At 39.2% G+C, this 19,485-nt stretch overlaps 1 protein-coding gene across 4 annotated transcripts in view; it reads left to right on the forward strand.

Annotated features, from left to right (window-relative positions):
- Positions 1-760: 760 nt before the first annotated feature.
- LOC120526301 (lysine-specific demethylase 5B-like) overlaps positions 761-19,485 on the forward strand; it is a 92,744-nt gene continuing 74,019 nt past the window's right edge. For 2 of the 4 annotated variants that reach the window (XM_039749423.1, XM_039749424.1), the window contains exon 1: positions 763-1,084. In XM_039749423.1, coding sequence (XP_039605357.1) covers positions 920-1,084 — 165 coding nt within the window. In that variant the 5' untranslated portion in view covers positions 763-919. Of the gene's footprint in view, positions 1,085-19,485 lie in introns of all 4 variants that reach the window. The other 2 variants (XM_039749420.1, XM_039749421.1) reach the window with 2 other exon arrangements.

Here is a 19,485-nt window from a genome sequence, read left to right on the forward strand (position 1 = left end):
AATGATACCACCAACAGCACACCAAAATAGGTAGAGATATCTAAGAAAGTACAGAAAAGTAGGCTGAAGTGGTATGGATATGGGATGAGAAGAAACAATGAATGTGTAGAAAAAAGAGGGATGGCAGAGGTGGATGGATAAAGGAAAAGAAGATCTGAAGGAAAAGGGCCTGACTGGGGAGGAGGAAGTGCAGGACCGGGCTGTATAGGGAAGGTTGTACAGGTACACCGGCTCCGCACGGAAGTGGGAGAAGATGAAGAGGAAAAAGTTAGGCAGTAGATGGTTGAAAGGCGAATTAACTTAAATATTTGTCAAATTACATATATTGAGAAGGGCGTGGGGCGACCCCCCCTTGTGATAAGATCTGCCCAGACGGTAGACCTCGACTTCAGCGCGACTAGGTTAAGCTTCGATTTATTTAAAAAGCGCAAAAATGAGGCCAACAGAAATGAGCCCTTAAACGGGATTATCGATCCGATTGCTCTCCAGTGTCCGTTTTTACAATAATAGCATTTGTGCCCTTTGACCTAGAGCACCGACGAGGCCACCTTTTGTTTTGAGGGTGGTGATGGTAAATTCCAACACAGTACAACATGATCCATTTCGTGCCGCGATTGTGACAGTAAAACCTTCATGTTTTCATTATTCTTATTCAATGATTTTTATGTCTTGAGAAGCAGCTCGACGGGGGACTAGATGTCAAGGCGGACGCATAAGCTGCAACAGCAACCACCCCCCCTCCCCGTGTGACTGCGTGTGCGCGCGCGCGAGAGCGCGAGGGTGAGAGAGAGAGAGAGTCGATGCCGATTGTTTGTGTATTGAAAGGAAGCTGGTGTAGCGCTGGGTTCGGATTACCTGCTCTGCTTGAACTCCGAATTTCTTGTCCATTCTGTCTGGGATTTTTTTCCCCCTCGTCAGGATGAGCCAAGCCAGGCCTCGGCCCCGGCCGGACGAGTTCATCCCACCACCGGAGTGCCCGGTCTTCGAACCCAGCTGGGAGGAATTTGCTGACCCGTTTGCTTTCATCAACAAGATCCGGCCCATCGCTGAGAAGACGGGCATCTGTAAGATCCGCCCGCCGCCGGTGAGTGTCGACAGAAGCGGACGGGCGACAAAGCCGTGCCGAAAACGAAGTGGGGGGACCTTCACCACTTGTTTTTTGTGTGTATGTGTGTGCGTGTTTCCACACATTTATTTATTTATTTGTCTGTCAAAAGAAAACTTTTCAATATGGCGGCTCCGGGCTTTTAAACGGGGGAGCCTCTCCTTTGTGTGTGAGGGTGAAGACGACTCTACCTGCGAGCCGGGCTGGGGCTGCTACTGCTAATGCTGCTGCTACTTGCGACCTTTACTCGCTTCCCACCTCCGTCGGCGGAACCAGCCGTTCGTGAAAACGCGTTGAAAACGGAACATGGTGGTGGTGGTGGGGGGGAGCTTAAATCGGAAGAGAAATGAACACCGCACACTCAGCGTTATGTGCTTCGAGTTGGTGTGAGCAATATGCCCACACCCCCCCAACCACCACGGCACGCGACCCTCATCAACAGGCCATACCAGGCCGGGTTGGGGTCTTTATCTATCTTCTGGTTCAATCCGGACCGGAACGGCGACGCGATTCGTGTCCATCTGCCTCTCACACTTGTCTGTGCTCCCGTCCTCGACGTGGACATGCCGAGACCACCTGAAGTGGGCTTTAAAACTGTCGTTAAAAAGATCTCCGTGTTGAGTAAGAATGGGGGTGGAGCGGGGCTTCCATATATGAAAGTCTTTGTTAGGTTTTTATTTTTTAAATATACTGAAACGTTTTGAATGCTGATGGCTTAAATGGAAAGATGGAATGATTGATCATAGCCCCCCTAAGGGAAGAAAGATTGTGTGTAGGGGGGGGGGGTCTTCAAAACAACGGAGTTGAGTTGACTTTTCAAAATTCTTTTTATTGAATTTGGTTATTGAGGTTAGGGGGGGGGGACATTAAAAGTTGTCCTCCAAGAACTACTAAAAATAACAGATCTGTCTTAATCTTTATATATCTGATGTGTGTTTTCAGACTCCCACACATATGTGTATCTAAATATACATACAATTATGAGTACAGCATAAATACACAGAACTTTTTGTCCCCGGGAGGAATTTTGGCTTTTTACAGAGGATCAATAATTGTGTGTGTATCTATAAATGTGTTTATGTACATCATATTTTGAGGAATATAAACAGTTTGCAGGCTGTATTGTGTGCATTTCAATGAATGTGTTTTTCAGGCAGTCGTCTTAATGTTTTGAAGTGTATTTTTATTTTCCACATAATTTGTGCTATATGGATTAGACATGACAAAAATGTGTTTTATACATTAGAAAAAACGATACACACCTGTACATGTGCATACAAAAATGTGACTTGCGATTATTTTTTTTTATTACAGCTGATAGATCTTTTACAAAGTGCCCAGAATCCTAAACAAAGTAAAGTGCTACGTGCCATAAATGGGCATGGCTTTAAATTATATGTATGCACTTTTCAAAGCTTTGAAATGAATATTCATCCATCTAGATCTGTATGTGTGCATAGTAATAGTAAACCCGAAATAGTTTCACCTTTTAAATTTAAAATCTTATTAGCCGTGCACCAAGATCAAAGTGTGTGTTTGTGAGTTACCCGATGCTCTTTTGCTTACAAAGGAGTCCAGAGAGCTTTGGAAACCATTAACAGTGGGGGGAGGGGCATACTAGATGCTTTATTCTTTGCATTACATAAAATTGAAAGCTGTCTTCTACATAAGAAATGTAAGGAAATTGCTGTTAAACCCATTTAGACAATTTTAAAGGTAAAGTCACATAGTATAATGCTTCCACAGTTTGTTTTTTTTTTTGAAAATAAATGGCCAAAATTGTGCTTTAAGCAAACATTTTCATAGTGATTCGAAAGGAAAAAATAAGAGCATTGACTGTGCTGTGAAAATGGGGGCTATGAATACCAGCTTCACACTGAAAACAGTAAAAGCTTGTTTCCACCTGGAGATATCCTTTTTCCCTTCTCCAGCCTGAGGCTGAACACGTAATTCGGAACAGTTTTATTTTTTTGTTAATCTGATGTATAAATTGAGTCTTTCTCTTTTTCCAAATATTGATAGGCAGTGACTTTATAATTTAGTGTGTGAATTACACTTTTACGTAAGCCATATTGCCTCTTGAGAGAGATACACGCAATGCCACAATTATACCACCACCCGATTTGCTATACTTTTATTACTTTTCGGATTTTTACGAATTTTTTTTTTTTTTATTTGCTATTAACATGCCAATTATCTGGTTTGCTTTAGTGAGTGAACCTGTTTGTTAGCTTTGTCAGCTGTGAGATTAGCTCTTTTGCTTTAGTTGATATTCCTGTGCGCCATCTTGGAATACATAATGTGTGGTGGCTTATTTTTCTAAAAGTGTGTGAACAAAGAGACTACCTATATAACATTCATACAGATATCTGGCAAGTACTAATAAAGTATATATTCAAAGTGTATACAAATTTGGTGTGGCTTGCTTGCACCTATTATGCAGATGATCGCTGTTTGTTCATGTTCATTTTTATTTTTCAAAGCCAGCCTAGTTATTTCTAAATGGTGATAAATATTGAAGTTTATTCTTTGTAATAGTTCCACATTGTTGAAGCTTTTTACATGTTGTTGAACTGTGGATACTTAATTTGTAATGCTTTGTGCATTGATAAGTGCTTTTATAAATTCAAAAAAAAAAAATTGACAATTTAGATTCAAATGTATCATTCTAAATCTTGTGTGTGTGATGTGTACAGTGCAACCAATTGGGCATATACACAGTCTCACACACAGAGAGTGCATGTATCATTGTACCTTGTGCATTGATGCTTTTTCAATTAAAAATAATTAAAAACATCAGATTAAAATGTAACATTCAAAATCTGTGTGTGTAATGTGTAAAATGCATCCAGTTGGACATGTTCTGTGTGTGTGTGTGTGTGTGTGTGTGTAAGATTGTTTATTTGCATGTCTTTATGCCTTGTGCATTGATTAATACATTTTGCATTCAAAATGCAGAAAAATTCAGTTAAAAATGTATGATTCAGAATCTGTGTGTAATATATTAAATGCACCCAACTGGTCATATACATGTACTTGTGCATGTGACTGTTTGGGTATCTATGTATGTCAATCTGTACATATAAATTCATAATAAACATACACATATAAATATGTATGAGTGTGTGTGTAGAGTTTGTATATACACAACATTAAATAAAATTGTGTGTGTAAATTGCTTGAACAGTAAGCTGGCAGTTGTTCATTTGCATACAAGGAAGTTGCTTTAAAATTGAAGCCTTTTACTATTATGTTAAAATGTGAACAATATTCTATCTTCTTCATCTATCATCAAATAAATCCAAAAACCTGATGGGGCTTTTAGCTTTTATTAAAATAATCCGCCTGGGACACCTTAAAAAGCTTCAGGTTTTTTTTTTTGTTTTGTTTTTTCTCCTCTTTTTAACATTTACTGCCAAGTGAGGGTTTCTCCCATTTCATTTGCTGTTTATCGATGGTGCCTTTGCAGTGGGTGATCTGGGGCTGTTAAAGTGTGTTTAGCTCGCTGGGGTGTGTGTGTGTGTGTGCGCTCTTTTACTTACTTTGAGGTGGTTTAGGCACGTAGGCAGTTAGGACTCTGCCAGGGCCATCTCTGATAAGCACCCCTCTCAGCTTAGCCCAGCCCTGGGTGTCTTCCTCCATGTTGGCTTTGTAGAAAAAAGGAGCTGCAGTGGCAGTCTGCATGCAGTGAGCTCCATCTGGCCATTTTGTGAGGCTATACTGGGATTAATGAGAAAAGAAGGGGGGAAAAAAAAGAAAGGGGAGGGTTGAGGTGGTTTACCTCTGAGATGTTCTAGGTTTACAGATGGGACTGATAAAAACCCTGAAGGGTGTAAATTTCAGTTGTGTTGTGTGTGTGTCTGAAGGTGTCCACTTAGTTGGGGAGTGAGAGAGAAGGAAGAAAAAAAAAAAAACGAAATATACTTGCCAGCTGGGATTCATAAGCAGAGCGGAGAAATCAGGAAGTGTTCGTCCCAGGATTTTTTGTGGGGTTCAGTAGATAATTTTGTTTACTGGTGTCCTAAATTCCAATCTGCTTTTAGTTCATGAAGAAGTTCATAGCATACTGATAGCTTCTGGGTTGCCCTGTGTCTCCTGAAAATCTTCTACACTCCCTGTTTACTCGCATTGTGCTTTTTGAGCAGGGGTAAAGCACAAGATTGGACTGCTGCCAGTGTACTACCTAGCGGTTTAATTTTTTTTATTTCATATGTTAGTTGAAGTTGTTTAAGTGTTTACTTCATTTGGTGTAATAGTACAAGTGTGCTTTGGTGTGGTTATGGTTGTCCGTTTGGTCTCTGGTTGACTGGATCAGTCTGCACTTTTGTGTTTTTATTTTTAGTTTATTTTTTTTGCTTTTCGAAGTCTCTGTAGTGCAGATTTTTTTGTTATTGTATAACCTTTGATCTTGCCATGAATTTGTTTTTTCTGTCAGTTTATTTTTATATATACTGTAATGTGTGTGTGTGTGCGTACACGCCTAAGTTGTCCCTTTGATAGTCTGGTGGTCCAACAAGGCTTGGTTCCTGCCCTGCAGCCATTGTCATTCTAAAATGGATTATTGCTGTTAGTATGTACAGAGTATGTCCCTTTAGGCAGCATGATGGCAGAGTGGTAGTGCTGCTGCCTTGCAGTAAACTCCTGCATGGAGTTTGTATTTTCTCCCCGTTTCTGCATGGGTTTTCTCCTGCTGACCAAAGACATGTAATTTAGATGGATTGATCATGCCTAACTGTGCCATGTGTTTGTGTTCACCCTACGATGGACTGGCGCCCTGTGCAGGGATTGCTTCTGCATTGTGCCTGATGCTTGCTGAGCTAGACTTAAGCTTCCCCATGGACATGCTTAAAATAAAGTGGGGTTGGAAAATAAATGGATGAATGGTGTGCGTGTGTGTGTGTTATGGATATACATTTGCCTGTGATAGACTAATTTCACTTTTTGAGCTTATTTGTGCCTCATGGAAATAGGCTGTGGCACCCTAACAATCTTGAACTGGATTGCGAGTTTGAGAATGTTATAATAACTTTTAATATTAAAGTGCCTGTCAGTCTGTGTATATTTCTTTTTATTACCATTTCATCTTGACGTCTGTTATGAAGCATTATTCTCCCAGTGCAATAAGCACCTGTCTCTGTATGCCATTCTATCCATCTTCCAAAGTCACATTTTTTCATCTTCTATCCCCTGTGGCATCTGTGCCATTTTCTTACCCCAGCTACTCCACAAGTGGGTATTTACATTAGGCATTATCTGTTGCCCAATCATTTGTGATTATTTTTGTTAATGTGGTCCCAGTCAATGCTTTGTGACAGTGTTCCGTTCCTAGGCTCTTGAGAATTATAACAAGCAGAAAATTTAAGCTGATGCATTTAGCCAACTTGTCAAATTTAAGCTGCCACTTCATGCTGTCTTTAAGCTTTCATATTGTTAGTAACAATGTTATTAATGAGGAAAAAGTATTCAGTATTTTTCTTTTTGTTTTTTTTGAGTACGGGGTTGTATACAATCTGAAAGGCATTGCTGTAAAGTATGAATTATTTAGACATGGTGTCTCTTGTTACTTCAATTAGCAAATCAGATGATGTAAATGTGGCACTTGAGCTGCATTCTTCAGACAGACCAAAGTGAAACATGCTTCGGTAGATGCATGAACCCCAATGGTAGTGATGACACAAATATCAAAAGTAGTGTTACCTACAAATTTCATAATGAGAGCACTTACACCTTAGTTCAGACTGAAGCTGGCTGGAGACTGAGTATGTACACAGTGTAGACTTCTAGTGGCTGCCATATTTTGTAAGTTTTAGCACTTTATAGTCCTTGTATTACAGTAACAAATATGTGTAAGCACTCTAAGCCTGTACTGAGGAATACTATTAAGAATTTAGTTGAACATGAAATCATAAACAATATGTGGTTGATTGACCCACAGTGTTCTCCCCACTGAATTGCTTCACCTACTAGTGCTCCAAGTGAAGAATTCACCCTTTCCCTTAGTGGCTTTACATAAAAACCTGACTAAATAACATAATAGTCTTATTTTGTTCTTTGAGTGGCATTGTACAAAATGTTTTTTGTGAACTGCTTGCTTGCCCATTGAATTAAGCCCCATGTATGAAACTAGCAGTTGGGTCAAAGATGACCTAAACTAGTGAGGTTGCTGCATCATTCGTTTCCTTGCATTTCCAGTCCTTTGGTCCTTTCTGAACTGTTGTGCCAGCAATCACACGTTTGTAGTATTTACATAAATAATCACACAAGTCGGTGAGCGTTGGCACACTTTGCGAGGGTTGATGGGGAGTTGTTTTAAAGCATATGGGCAGTGACTGTTTCCGTAGTGGTGCTGTTGTGTGTAACAAAGAAATGGACATCATCTGCTCAGGTAGGTAGGGTACAGATGATTTCATTTTCCTTGTTGCATCCTTTATATGTAAGTTATTTTTTTTTAACCTCGTTTGCAGTTAACATTGCTTTTTTTTACTTAAGCGTGCATTTGACACTTTGTATGGATTATCTGTATCCTTTATTTGATGCAGTCCAATAAAAATGCAATGAATGCTTTCTATTATATAGTAGACTGTTCATACCAATTTGATTAGTGCCTGTTAAAATGCTTTTATAACCCTACCTCCCCCTCCGCCACAGAAGTGTCATTTTTAAACTGCTTTATCAAGAAGAAATTGCCGCAACATTTTAGAGTTATTAAGTGTATCATTCCCCAGGGTGTCTCTCTTATGGAAGGAAGCATAGGGTTTACTCCCTAGTACTTGGAACAAAAATCTGTATTGCACTTATTACTCATGTTCATTTGGCAATGCTAGACAATAGTGCATAATTACACACCTTTAACCACACTTTTTTTTCTCAAATTTAGAGCCTAGTGGAGTTGTTGGTGGTTTTTTTGTTTGTTTTGCTTGCCAGTGAGTGTGTCCTATATTTGCCTGGTTGCCCTTTCTATTATTGGTTCCTTTGTTGTGCCCAGTGGATAGACTCCAAATGAAGGTAGAAGCTTTAGATTAAGCAGATTATGAAACCAGATGGATAATTAAGTGGTTAATTTCATAGCCAATATGAGCCAAAAATTCATAATCATTTCCCAGGATCCTAACCTTTTGAAACATACAAAATAAAGTCTTTGTTGCACATTTTGGACTAAATTAACATTTTTAGTGATGCTACATTGTCCAACTAGTGGATGGCAAAATGGTGCAGTGGTTAGTGCTGATGTATCACATACCCAACATGCTTGGTTTGAATCACACATGTTTCATGTCTTTGTCTGGATTATCAAAGATCTCCCAGTGCCCACTCTGGTTCTTTGGCATTTTCAAATGATGACAATGGAAATATATGTGATTGGGCCGTGCCTTCAAGTTGGGTTGTTATATCTTGTGTAGCTGGGGTAGCCTCTGGTGCCCATGATTCTGATTTGGATTACAGTAGGCTTGAGAATGTTAACAGTGTGTTTTGTTTTGAAATGGTAATGTGTTAAGTTACCACCTTAATAAAAATTAAGTCAGTTGGAGTCACAGCACTTGCGTTTACTTAGTTAACATTTTTTTTTCCTTTCCAAAGCATTTTTGCAAATTCAAGTGCATAGTTCAATTTTTGAAGTCACCGTGTCTGCATGGTTCAGTGAGGCACAGGATTATGTAGTTGATCTTTTTTTAGCCACCAGAGGGCTGTACAACCTGTAAAATGCCAAAATAAAAAAATTCTAGACATCCATTCATCCAGCTCCCAGCGGCCATACTACATGCACTTCAGCACAGGCAATCTTCCCCAAGCCTAAGCATGTTCGGCCCTGGCCAGTAGTTGGATGGGAGAACATCTTAGAAAAGCTTGAGTTGGTGCTGGAAGAATTGTTGGAGAGGCCTGCAACACCAGAGACAACGCTGTGTTGTAAAATGTTTTGGATGAGATGTAAAACCGAGGTCCTAACACTCTGTGGTAGGTAATTCTCGCCCCATAATCCTCTCCTGTCCCTAATTTTCCATCTTTCTCACCCTACACTCTAATAGCTAATGTGGTGAGCATACTGGTGCATCATTCAGGTGGATGCTGCACATTGGTAGTAGTTAAGGCTCTCTGTGTAGAAGGCTTTGAGTAATGAGAAAAACACTATATAAATGTAAAGAGATATTGTTGTTATGAATATCCACCAAGCATGCTTATCCTAAACTGGGGCATAGGGAAACCTGAGCCTATTCCAGCAAGCATCGGGCACAAGGCGGGAACAATCCCTGAAAAGTCTATTGCAAGGTAAAAACATGCTAGTGCTAATTTAGTAACATCAATTCACCTAACCTGCATGTCTTTGGACTGTTTTTCCATTTTCAAACTCATGGAATACAGTTCAGGGTTATTGGAGACTAGATAGACCCTATCTACCCAGCGTCAAAGCTCAAAGCAGGGACCATCCCCCCCGAGTGGGTCGAGAGTCCAACATAGGTCCCACTTAACCCAAACTCACACAGGCTAACTTGTATATCTTTGAGATATTAGAGGAACACTAGCATACCTGAAGTAGACTGTATTTTGACAGTAACTGAATTTGAATTCTGGACCTGGGATCCATAAGGCAGCACCAGTAACCCCTGCATCTCGGTGCTTCCACAATAATGAAGCATGGAACAGAAATCTATAACCTTCCCATGGTACTTTTCAAATGTTTCTCTATTGAACCAGCAGCTTTTAACTGTAGAATACTTGGAGCCTGGCCTGGCATCCATTTTGATACAAAGCTTGTGATAAAATGTGTCAGTGTTTTTTTTTTTTTTTGTTGTTTTTTTTTTTATTAAAAAATAAATTTGACAATTCAAACTATTACAGTGCACATCACAGCAATCCAAAGACATGCATATTGGATGATTTGACATTACTAAATCGGACCATTATTTTTTTTTGTGTTCACCTTGTCATTGACTGGCGCCTCTCCATGTGTTGTTCCTGCCTTGTGCCTGGTGATTGCTGGCATAGGCCGCAGCTGCCTTGTGGCCCTCCTGGAAAAGTAGTTTATGAAAATCGATATGTGGATGGGCAAGATTTTTACAAAGAGGTAGTGAGGCCTGGTGCCCTTACTTTTTAGGAGAGCTATCCCCCCTAAACCCCCCAAAGGTTTTGAATTGGATTAAGCAGATTTGAGAATGTTTATTATGCACAAGGTATGGTGGACATTTCAAAGACAGTACTGGAGGTATAGAATTTATTAGCAGAGGTGGCATATTTACTTTTCTAGTCCTAATATTGCACAAAAGTGCTAGACTGCATAGCAGAGGCTACATCTATATGGTTGGTAGAGAGAAATGGTTTTTAACCATTAAACACCAAGTTTATCTAAATGAGAGAAAAGATGGTGGATGATTAGGACATTGTGCCTTCTCATAAGCAAACTAACAACGAGAGTTCCATTAACACAGGAGTCTGTAAAGCGAGTGTGTTTTCTTGTGTGTTGCATAGTAGAGATTCAGGATACAAGGCTTTAGTGTTCTGGCTATATGAATCCACATGGCTGTAGTTTTCTCTGAGTTTCTATTGTTCAAGAAGGTCTTTTCTTGAAAAGTCATTGTCCCAGTATAAATGATGGTTTTCTTATTTTATTCCCTATAAATATTATTTTTCCTCTTAATATCATTTTGAATTTATTTGTAATTTACTTTGAATAAACTTGTGTTCTTCATAAATGTAAGTTTGTTTTTTTTTTCCTTTATTTTTGTCAACATATAAATTGGTAACACTTAAAAATATCCATGCTATTATATTCTGATACCTACCTAATCCAGCTCAGGTTCATGAAGGGGGTCAGGGCCTATCCTGGCATAAAAAAATCGTGGGGCCTTTTCACGGGCACACCTTCATTCACACAGTCTAACCAGTATTTGGGAATATGAGAGGAAGACCCATGTAGACCCAAGGAGAATATGTAAACTCCATATGGACAATGACTTTGAGCAGGATTGAATCCCAACCTGCTTGATCTTTGTCAGTCACATTATCCACTAAAGCATCCTTGTCAGTCCCATTAAGTAAAGAAAATTCTGAAAATCTTAAACGTCTGTTTTGGTGAAGAGGCTTCATTCCCCAACAAATCTAAAGTGAATAAAATCGGTTATGGATAATGAGTTGATGGATATTGCATTTAATTGGCTAGTTAAAGGATGCTGGACTTTTGTGGCCTTGTCAGCCTTTTGAACTTTAATTTTAACAATGAATTAGCCACAGTTTCTGAAGGTGCAGTCTTAATATATTTCATATGAAGGTGGGAAATGAGCGAAGCAGAGGTGGAATATATATATTGTGCAAGTATGATGAGACAAATACAATAGCTGTTTAAGTATTCATTTTGATCATATGTTTCAAGCAAATATAGTTATTTCTATTTAAATTTGCCTAAAATTTGGCCACTGGCATGCTAAGTTATGCCCCTCACTGAGAGAGTTAATTGATGATGAGCAATGAAATGGGTTACTCTTGGGATTTTAAAGTCTATGGTTTAGCTGTTTGGACACACAGAGCCTGTTTGTTGTACATGCATCCTTGCATCTCTCTCCTAGAATAAATACTTACTACTTGAGTAAGAAATTTGCAAAAGCATATTTACTTAAATGTACATGTGAGTAGATTGGTGAAACTATTGTTCTAGCAGTTGCTTCACAGTTCTAAAATGCTGAGTTCAGACCCAGGTTGGGTCACTGTGTAGAGTTTGTATTTTTCCCCATTTTGTTGGCTTTAGTTCTTCAGGTCTAGATTTCCAGCTACACCACCCCAAATATCAAGTGAGTTGAGCTTTTTTGCCGAGTATATACAAGTACAGGTCCTCTAGTAGTCTCTAACCACATTCTGCCTTCTAATGATCCTATAAGTAGATTCAATGGGGTCAATACATTGATTAATCTGTTTTATAGGCCATGTGAAGACTACTGAAAAATAAAGTAACAGAATCTTCAGGGTTAAAATAAAAACATGCTTCAGTAAAATTGCAGCTATATCTTCTTGATTAGCTATCAAGATATAAAAAAAAAACTTGCATATATGTTCTGTTAAACACATTTAGTGCCTCTTTATGTAATCATTTTATTTTTTCATGGGTCGTTGAGAGAAGTCTTCAATTGTATAGGCATTCATTATGACCCTGTGGATTTTTTTTTATTTTATTATTTTTATTTTTTTTTTTCCCATCACAGTTAGGTAGACTTTCCTCAAAGGCTTAAACAACAAAACAATGTTTAAACAGGAAGACCAGGAAATCTTAAAACTGATTTTGTAAGGGAGGCATTTATAAGAGCAATTGTCACATTTTCACAAGGTCAGAGATAGCCACACAGCTAAATTATAAGATGGAGACCTGTACTTCATAGAAAAGACTTTGGCAATGAAATTTACTCTGTCAGATTGACAGCAGATGTCATAAAGCTAAAATGCAGCTGTCTCAGCAGAGGCGATCCTTGTCGGTTTAGAACAGCAGTGTTGTCCTTCCCCATTCCTGTCCGCTTCACCGTCTGCTGCAATTGAACACGTGATATGCTATCTGCATGTGGCAAGTTATACTGGAAAAGCTTTACTTTGTAAATAATGTTCTTTAAATAGAATCAACATGAAATATTTTACATACAATGCATTTATTTTATGAAGCATCTCAAACAGGGTGCCACAGTGATAAGCGCTTCTAACTCAAGGATCCAGTGCCCTGTTTTCAAATCCCATGTTCTATTCTTATACCCAGTCATTGTCTGTGTGGAATTTACATGTTCGCAGTAAGGTTATGTACACTTTCCTCCCTTTATTCCCAAAGCTGTACATGTTAGATTCCTTGGTCACTCTTAGTTCAAGTATAAATTTGTATTTTTGTGAGAGTGGGTCCTGTGATTCAGTGATTCTCTATCAAGAGCTGAACCCTACCTTGGAGCTGCTAGTGGCAGTATGTACTCCAGCCTCCATGATTCTGAACTGGATCAAGCAAATGTAAAACTTTTATACTATTTCCACAACGGTTCATGTAACAACAGAAATATATTTTTATTTAACATCTTTCATATTGATCACCTTACCAGTATGGTTTAAATATGTAGCATGTCTGTTTTATGAATTGGTATAGCTATGGGGTGTCTTCCCAAATAATTAATAAAAATCTTCCAAAATAGGCAATATATCAGGGCATTCCAAATAATTTTATGTTGAGAAGTCGTAAAATAGCACAGAAGTAATAAATCGGCCCTCCCGTCACCGCTGAAGGATAATATTCAACCCATCCTTTATTGTGCGTTAGAAACACTTTCTAGCCAAGATCAAATCAGACTTCATTCAACCTGTTGCTTATCTAATAATGTTACTTTTCTTTTGAAAATCATCAATAAATGATTTGTCTGATCATTTCTATTTCTTTATTATTGTATCTGGGATATTTGTTTCTGCAAGCTCTTTAAGGTCACAAGGGAAATCTGACTGAATTGTACCTCAAATTATTGATTATTGTGCTAGTTAAATTAACCTCCTCAAAACTAAATTATATTTTGATTTATCTTTGATTCAGTTCTCTCTCTGGGTCTTTATCGGCACCCTGCTTTATATTGTCCTTGGCTCTTGATTTGGCAGCTTGTACTATACTGTATTGTTCGGACCACTTTTTCTTGTAGGTGTTGTGGTAACAAAAAGTTGATTGAGGTAGCTCAGGCTTCTTTCTTCTGTTACTGGGCAGAGTGGGAGTCTTAAGCCAACTGTGAAATATAATCCTGCCAGCATTTTCCTGGCAGTGTCTGTTCAGTATGCTTGCATCGGAAGACACCCAAGAATCCTTCACGTTGGATCCTTCGAACACCTCCATTTGCATCTTTGAAACTTCTGTGGCTGTAGCTTTACTCCTCAGAGCCTCTCGGATTACGTAACAGATCATGGAGAGTAAGTCATGTGGGTTAAATTTAGTTTATCAGTTTATACTTTAGTGATTCTTTCTACCATGGCTACTGGCAAGAACTGGGTGTCTGTCACACGATTTACTTGTGAACCTTCTGGGCCAGAACCTTGGTCTTAGTCTTAATCAAAAGCTTATGACATGATATACAATGATAAAGCAAACAATTAGGAATTAGGATTTCGGCAACCTCTGCAAAATTATCAAGAGTTTGCGACTTCCTTAAGACAAACTGCTTGAGAGAGCAACATGGCAGAAAGGAAAAAGAACAGCTGTGACATCTGCTGACCGTCAAGAGCTTTGTTGCTGCTGCTCATAGCAAGATCAAGAAGAGCAGTTGAGAGTCCAGTATGGGAAACAGAATGTACATGTGACAAACACAGACAAGTGCCTGCACAAACTGACCTGTGAGTGGCTGGCTAATAGTTTGGCCCATTGACTTCTCACACATAGTCCATGATACAAAATGCAAGAACGACAACTACAGAGAAATGTATGCTGACAAGCGAAGAGATTGTCAAATATCTACAACTTTTGCCCATATGCAGACCTTGCTTTTACATCCTTACATGAATGTTTGGTTGAGCAGGACTATTTTTGGAAGTTAGATCAACAGTGTGCTGCTCATTGTGGGCGGTATTTTTTCATACTAAAGACTGAATGTGTGACCAAAGTAGAAATGCACATCTTGAAATGGAAATGCTGCATGTGAACCACCTTTATTCGAGAACTGGAGGTCTGCATGCCGGCTAGTTGTAAATGTCATCTTAAAATCGTATTTTCACTGTACTATGTGCAAGTGAAATTCTCACTGGCATGTCCAGCTGATTGTGTTGCCTGAAAACTTGGCCTTTGGGTCTCCATTGCTGTTGTGAATAATGAAAAATAGCGACATAACCCCTGACCTGAGTAATATTCGGGATGGCAAGGTGATTTTCCAGGAAGCATCTAGGACATTTTTACAATAAAATAAAGTTGATGTTGTAAATAAGGAAATAACATTCACAAACCAAATGGATGGGACATGTTACAAGCCTTAACTAGGCATTATTTTTTTCTGTAATAATCTTAGTTAAGATTGTATGACAAGAGCTGAGGTTAATGTTGCCCTTGAATAAATTTGATGCGGTGCCTAAAATAGAGACATCTTTCACACTTCATTCAGTGCCCAAATGGAACACACCTGGACTGGGACTGTTTACCAGCCCTATACTTAATTCATCCTCAAAATAATTCAAGGTCACTGGGACCCATCAGACATTTTCTTTGCCAAAAAAAAAAAAACTGATCAGGACTACAACTGGACAGCCAAGATGGTGTCTGCTTTGGTCTTTCTGAAATTAAGCTTCAGTTGTGAGGCAGATTCTTTCCTCTTTCTGTCACAAACTTTCTTTTAAAAAGGCCAAGAGGTATTTTTTCATGCACACTTTCAATAGATGTTCTCTGGTACATTTATCATCTATTCTCTATTTGTACACAGCTTTTTTTATCTAATACTCTTTGGGTATCGGACCACTATATTGACCATATTCAAAGAATAAACCTGTGCTTATGTCCGCAAAGTTTTAGGTGATTTGTGAAATGGTCCTCCACCGATTTGTTTAGCACCCCAGTCGAGGTTAACATTCCCATGCCCCTTGCTATGAAAAGCCTCAACAACATCCTGTTATTTGTTCAGTGTTTTGCATGAACATTTCAATTTTCCCAAAAAAAAAAAACCTGTTCTCAGGGGTCATTTCTGGGATTAGTATTTAATGGCAAATAACCTGTTGGCCATTCTTCCATTGTAATAGTTTAGACTTGATCGAAAATGACAACAAGAAAACACCCCACTCCCTTTATCACTCTTTCTGCATTAAGACCTGAGCAAAAATTAGACAATGATTGGGTAGTGCCTTTCACTATCTGGAATTGACCAGAATGTTCACATCTGCCAAAATGAAGCCAGCATTATACTTTGTTCGAAACATTTAGTGTGCCACACTGAAGCATACCGATTATGTTTATTTGTTACATTTGCAACTTCCTATTTAAATATTATTATGGGTTGTGGTACTTGAGTCTGAAATTGAATGGCACATGTTTTATCAGGAAAAGCTACTCCTGTATGCCTCCACAAGGCTGTGTTTGAATCCCAGCCTGGTTATTTTTCAAGTGACATTTCTTTGCATGTTTTTGTGGCCTGCTCTTTGGGTACTCTTTTTAAACCCTACTTTCCTAAGTTATTTTATAGCTCCCCTTATGTGTGTGAGTGTGCCCTGTGCTAGGACGGTGACTGTCTATGGTTGGTAGTTGCCTTGTGTTCAGTGCAGCCTAGATGTAAATTGGACAAATCAAGCTTAAATTGATAGGTAGATACATACAAGTATCTATGTATATAATATGTATGCATTTATTATGAATATATTTCTATATATGTTTGTGTATATATTGGAACAGAAAAATGTATAGACTACTAATGATGTACATATGAACTGGAATGATAATTTGAAATGAACAGTGATAGAATTATGTAGAGGTCAGATATGTAACCTGATAAGAGTGATTAGTAAAGTAATCCTTTTAAATAAGAGTATGGTTATTACAGTGTTAGGTTGCTCATTACTTTAGAAAGTAATTGGACTACATTACACATGTCACTTTTATTATTATTCAACTCAAAATTGTATATTGCGAGCATCTCCCTCGTTTTTAAATTGTCAAAAATGTTTCCAGGGCAAGATCCAACCTGTGAACACTGTAGTCAGGTTCTTGGGTCACATGTTTTGGGCCTACACCAAATTAACATCATTTTGGACCAAAATCTTAAATGCCTTTCAGACGGCCTTGGTGTCACAATCCCTCCTAATCCACTAACAGCTGTGTTTGGGGTACTTCCAGATGGGCTTAAAGTGGAGAAGGACAAACAAATTATAATTGCTTTTAATACACTATTGGCACTTAGGATTCTTCCAGTTCAGCAAAACAAGTCTAACTGTCCTATTCTAAGTCAGTGGGTACCTGATGTTTTATATACTATTTGAAACTGGAATAAATTAAATTCTCACTTAGAGGATCTGTCCAAATCTTTTTCAAAACCTGGCAGGATCGAATCAATAACATTTTAGAATAAGCGTTTAAATTGAGGAAGCAGGTTCTCTCCCATCTTTTACTCCATTTATCTTTATCCATTTATCTATTGACTTATTTTTACTAGCTTAAAGTTTTACTCTGCTAGATTAGCTCTCTAGATTAGCTGCTAGAATAGCTTGCATGGCAATTTAGAAACCATGTTTCTGTGAATAATTGCGTTATTGATAATGCGCACGTAAATGCATATATTGATTATCTTGTTCCAGAGGCACCTGTCATGGTGTAGAATATGTTCTGCAGCAAGTGAACAATTGTTTTTTTTTTGAAGGTGATATGTTGGAAGCAGGAAAAATTGGCAAGCGCAAGGATCTGGATAACTTTGACAAGTGCCAGATTGTGATAGGCAGACAACTGGGTCAGAGCATCTCCAAAACAACCTGTCTTGTGGAGTGTTCTCAGTGGCTAGTGCCTGCCAAAAGTGGTTCAAGGAAGGACATCCAGTGAACCGGTGGAAGGGTCTTGAGCACCCAAAGCTAATTGATGCACGTGGGGAGCGAAAGCTAACCTCTTTGGTCCCATCCCACAGAAGAGCTATTGTAGCACAAATTGCTGAAAAGCCTAATGCTGACCATGAGAGAAAGGAATCGCAAGACACAGTGTACCGCAGCTTGCTGTATGTGGCCTGTGTAACTGCGGACCATTCAGAGTGCCCATGCTGACCCCGTCTTATCACAAACGGCAGCAAAAATGGGCATGTGATCATCACAACTGGATCATGAAACCATGGAAGATGGTGGTCTACTCTGATGAATCATGTTTTCTTTTAAATTAAAACAGCAAGGTTTGTGTATATTGTTTACCTGCAGAATAGATGGCAGAAGGATGCACTGTGGGAAGAAGGCAAGCCAGCGAAGGCCGTGTGATGTCTTGAGCAATGTTCTGCTGGGAAATTGTGGGTTCTGGAATTCATATGGGTGCTACTTTTGACAAGTACCACCTACCTAAAGATTGTTATACCCTTTCATGGCAACCATATTACCAGATTGCAGTGTTCTCTTTCAGCAGGATAACGTTCCCTGCCCCACTGCAAAAGTTGTTTGAGGAACATGGCAAAGAGTACAAGGTATTGACCTGGCCCTCAAATTCCCATGATCTCAATCTGATTGAGCATCTATGAGATGTGTTGGAAAAACACAGAACTTAAAGTATCTGCTGCTAATGTCTTGGTGCCAGATACCACAGGACACCTTCAGAGGTCTTGTGGAGTTCATGCATTGACTGGTCAGAGCTGTTTTAACAGCACAAAGGGGAACAATGTGGTATCGGGCAGGTGGCTTTAATGTTGTGGCTTATTCTGTGTTTCCGTATGTTTGTAGGTAGGTGTATAAAGGTCATGTGAAAAGACAAGCTCCCTTTGGGGATTAAAACAGTGCACCAAATACCCCCAAAAAATTGTATTGATGAGTTGAGCTATATAGACAGGTATTGTATGCAGTGTTCATTTTTCAGTTATAGAATTTAATTTTTTTTTTGTCCTAACATGACCACCATTCTTAGTGGAATGAGCATTTATGCTGCTAATTTGACAAATATGTGTATTACTATAGTCGTCAGTCTGTGTATTGGCTAAGCTGCTTAGCAGCTGTATGTCTGCTCTGTTAGCCCTGATTCAAGATTGCTAGTGGTGTTCCAATTCAGTTCAGGAAAATCAGCTTGTGTTTTTGACGATTTCTTTTGTACCTTTTATGTGAGAGCACTTAGTGGCAGTTTTGTGAATAGTTCTGTATTAAATTTGAAAAAAATTTTTGCATATTCATTTTGACAGACTGCCGGAAACCCTTGCCCGGCTAGAATGCCACAGTATCGGAACATTCTGGGCATTACCTTCCCCGTGGCACAAGATGGCAGCAGCACTGGCTTACTGTATGGCCACGGCTTTGGAGCTTTGAAGCTCTGCCCTGCTGGGGCCCATGGCCGCTGCCAGAGGGCACTTGGACTTTGTTGGAGCCCTGTGTTGCAGCACTTCTGCCACACCCAGAAGTGCTGTTGAAAGCCGGTCTGTGAGCAGCTGGAGCACTTCCGGGTGCCTTTTAAAAGGAGTCGGCAGCCACTACTCCAGAAGCCAGAGTCAGGTGGTTGAGGAGGATTGGCTGCGTGTAAAGGCGAAAGGAAGTAAATAACGGGGTTCTTAATTGAAGAGCTGTTCTGTAAGGGTGGGAAGCAAGGGGAAGCTGTTCCCACACCAAAAGATAAAGTTGTATTGCACCTGTACTTGTGTCTGTGGCTGGTATGCCCCCTGGTGGCCCGCAACCTCCATGAACCATATTCAGATTTGTTTGATAATGGATGTTCAGAACAAGTAACATAAATATGGCACAGTTTTGCAGCAAAGGATCAG

This window comes from Polypterus senegalus, chromosome 3 (assembly GCF_016835505.1).
Source record: "Polypterus senegalus isolate Bchr_013 chromosome 3, ASM1683550v1, whole genome shotgun sequence".
Lineage (NCBI taxonomy): Eukaryota > Metazoa > Chordata > Cladistia > Polypteriformes > Polypteridae > Polypterus > Polypterus senegalus.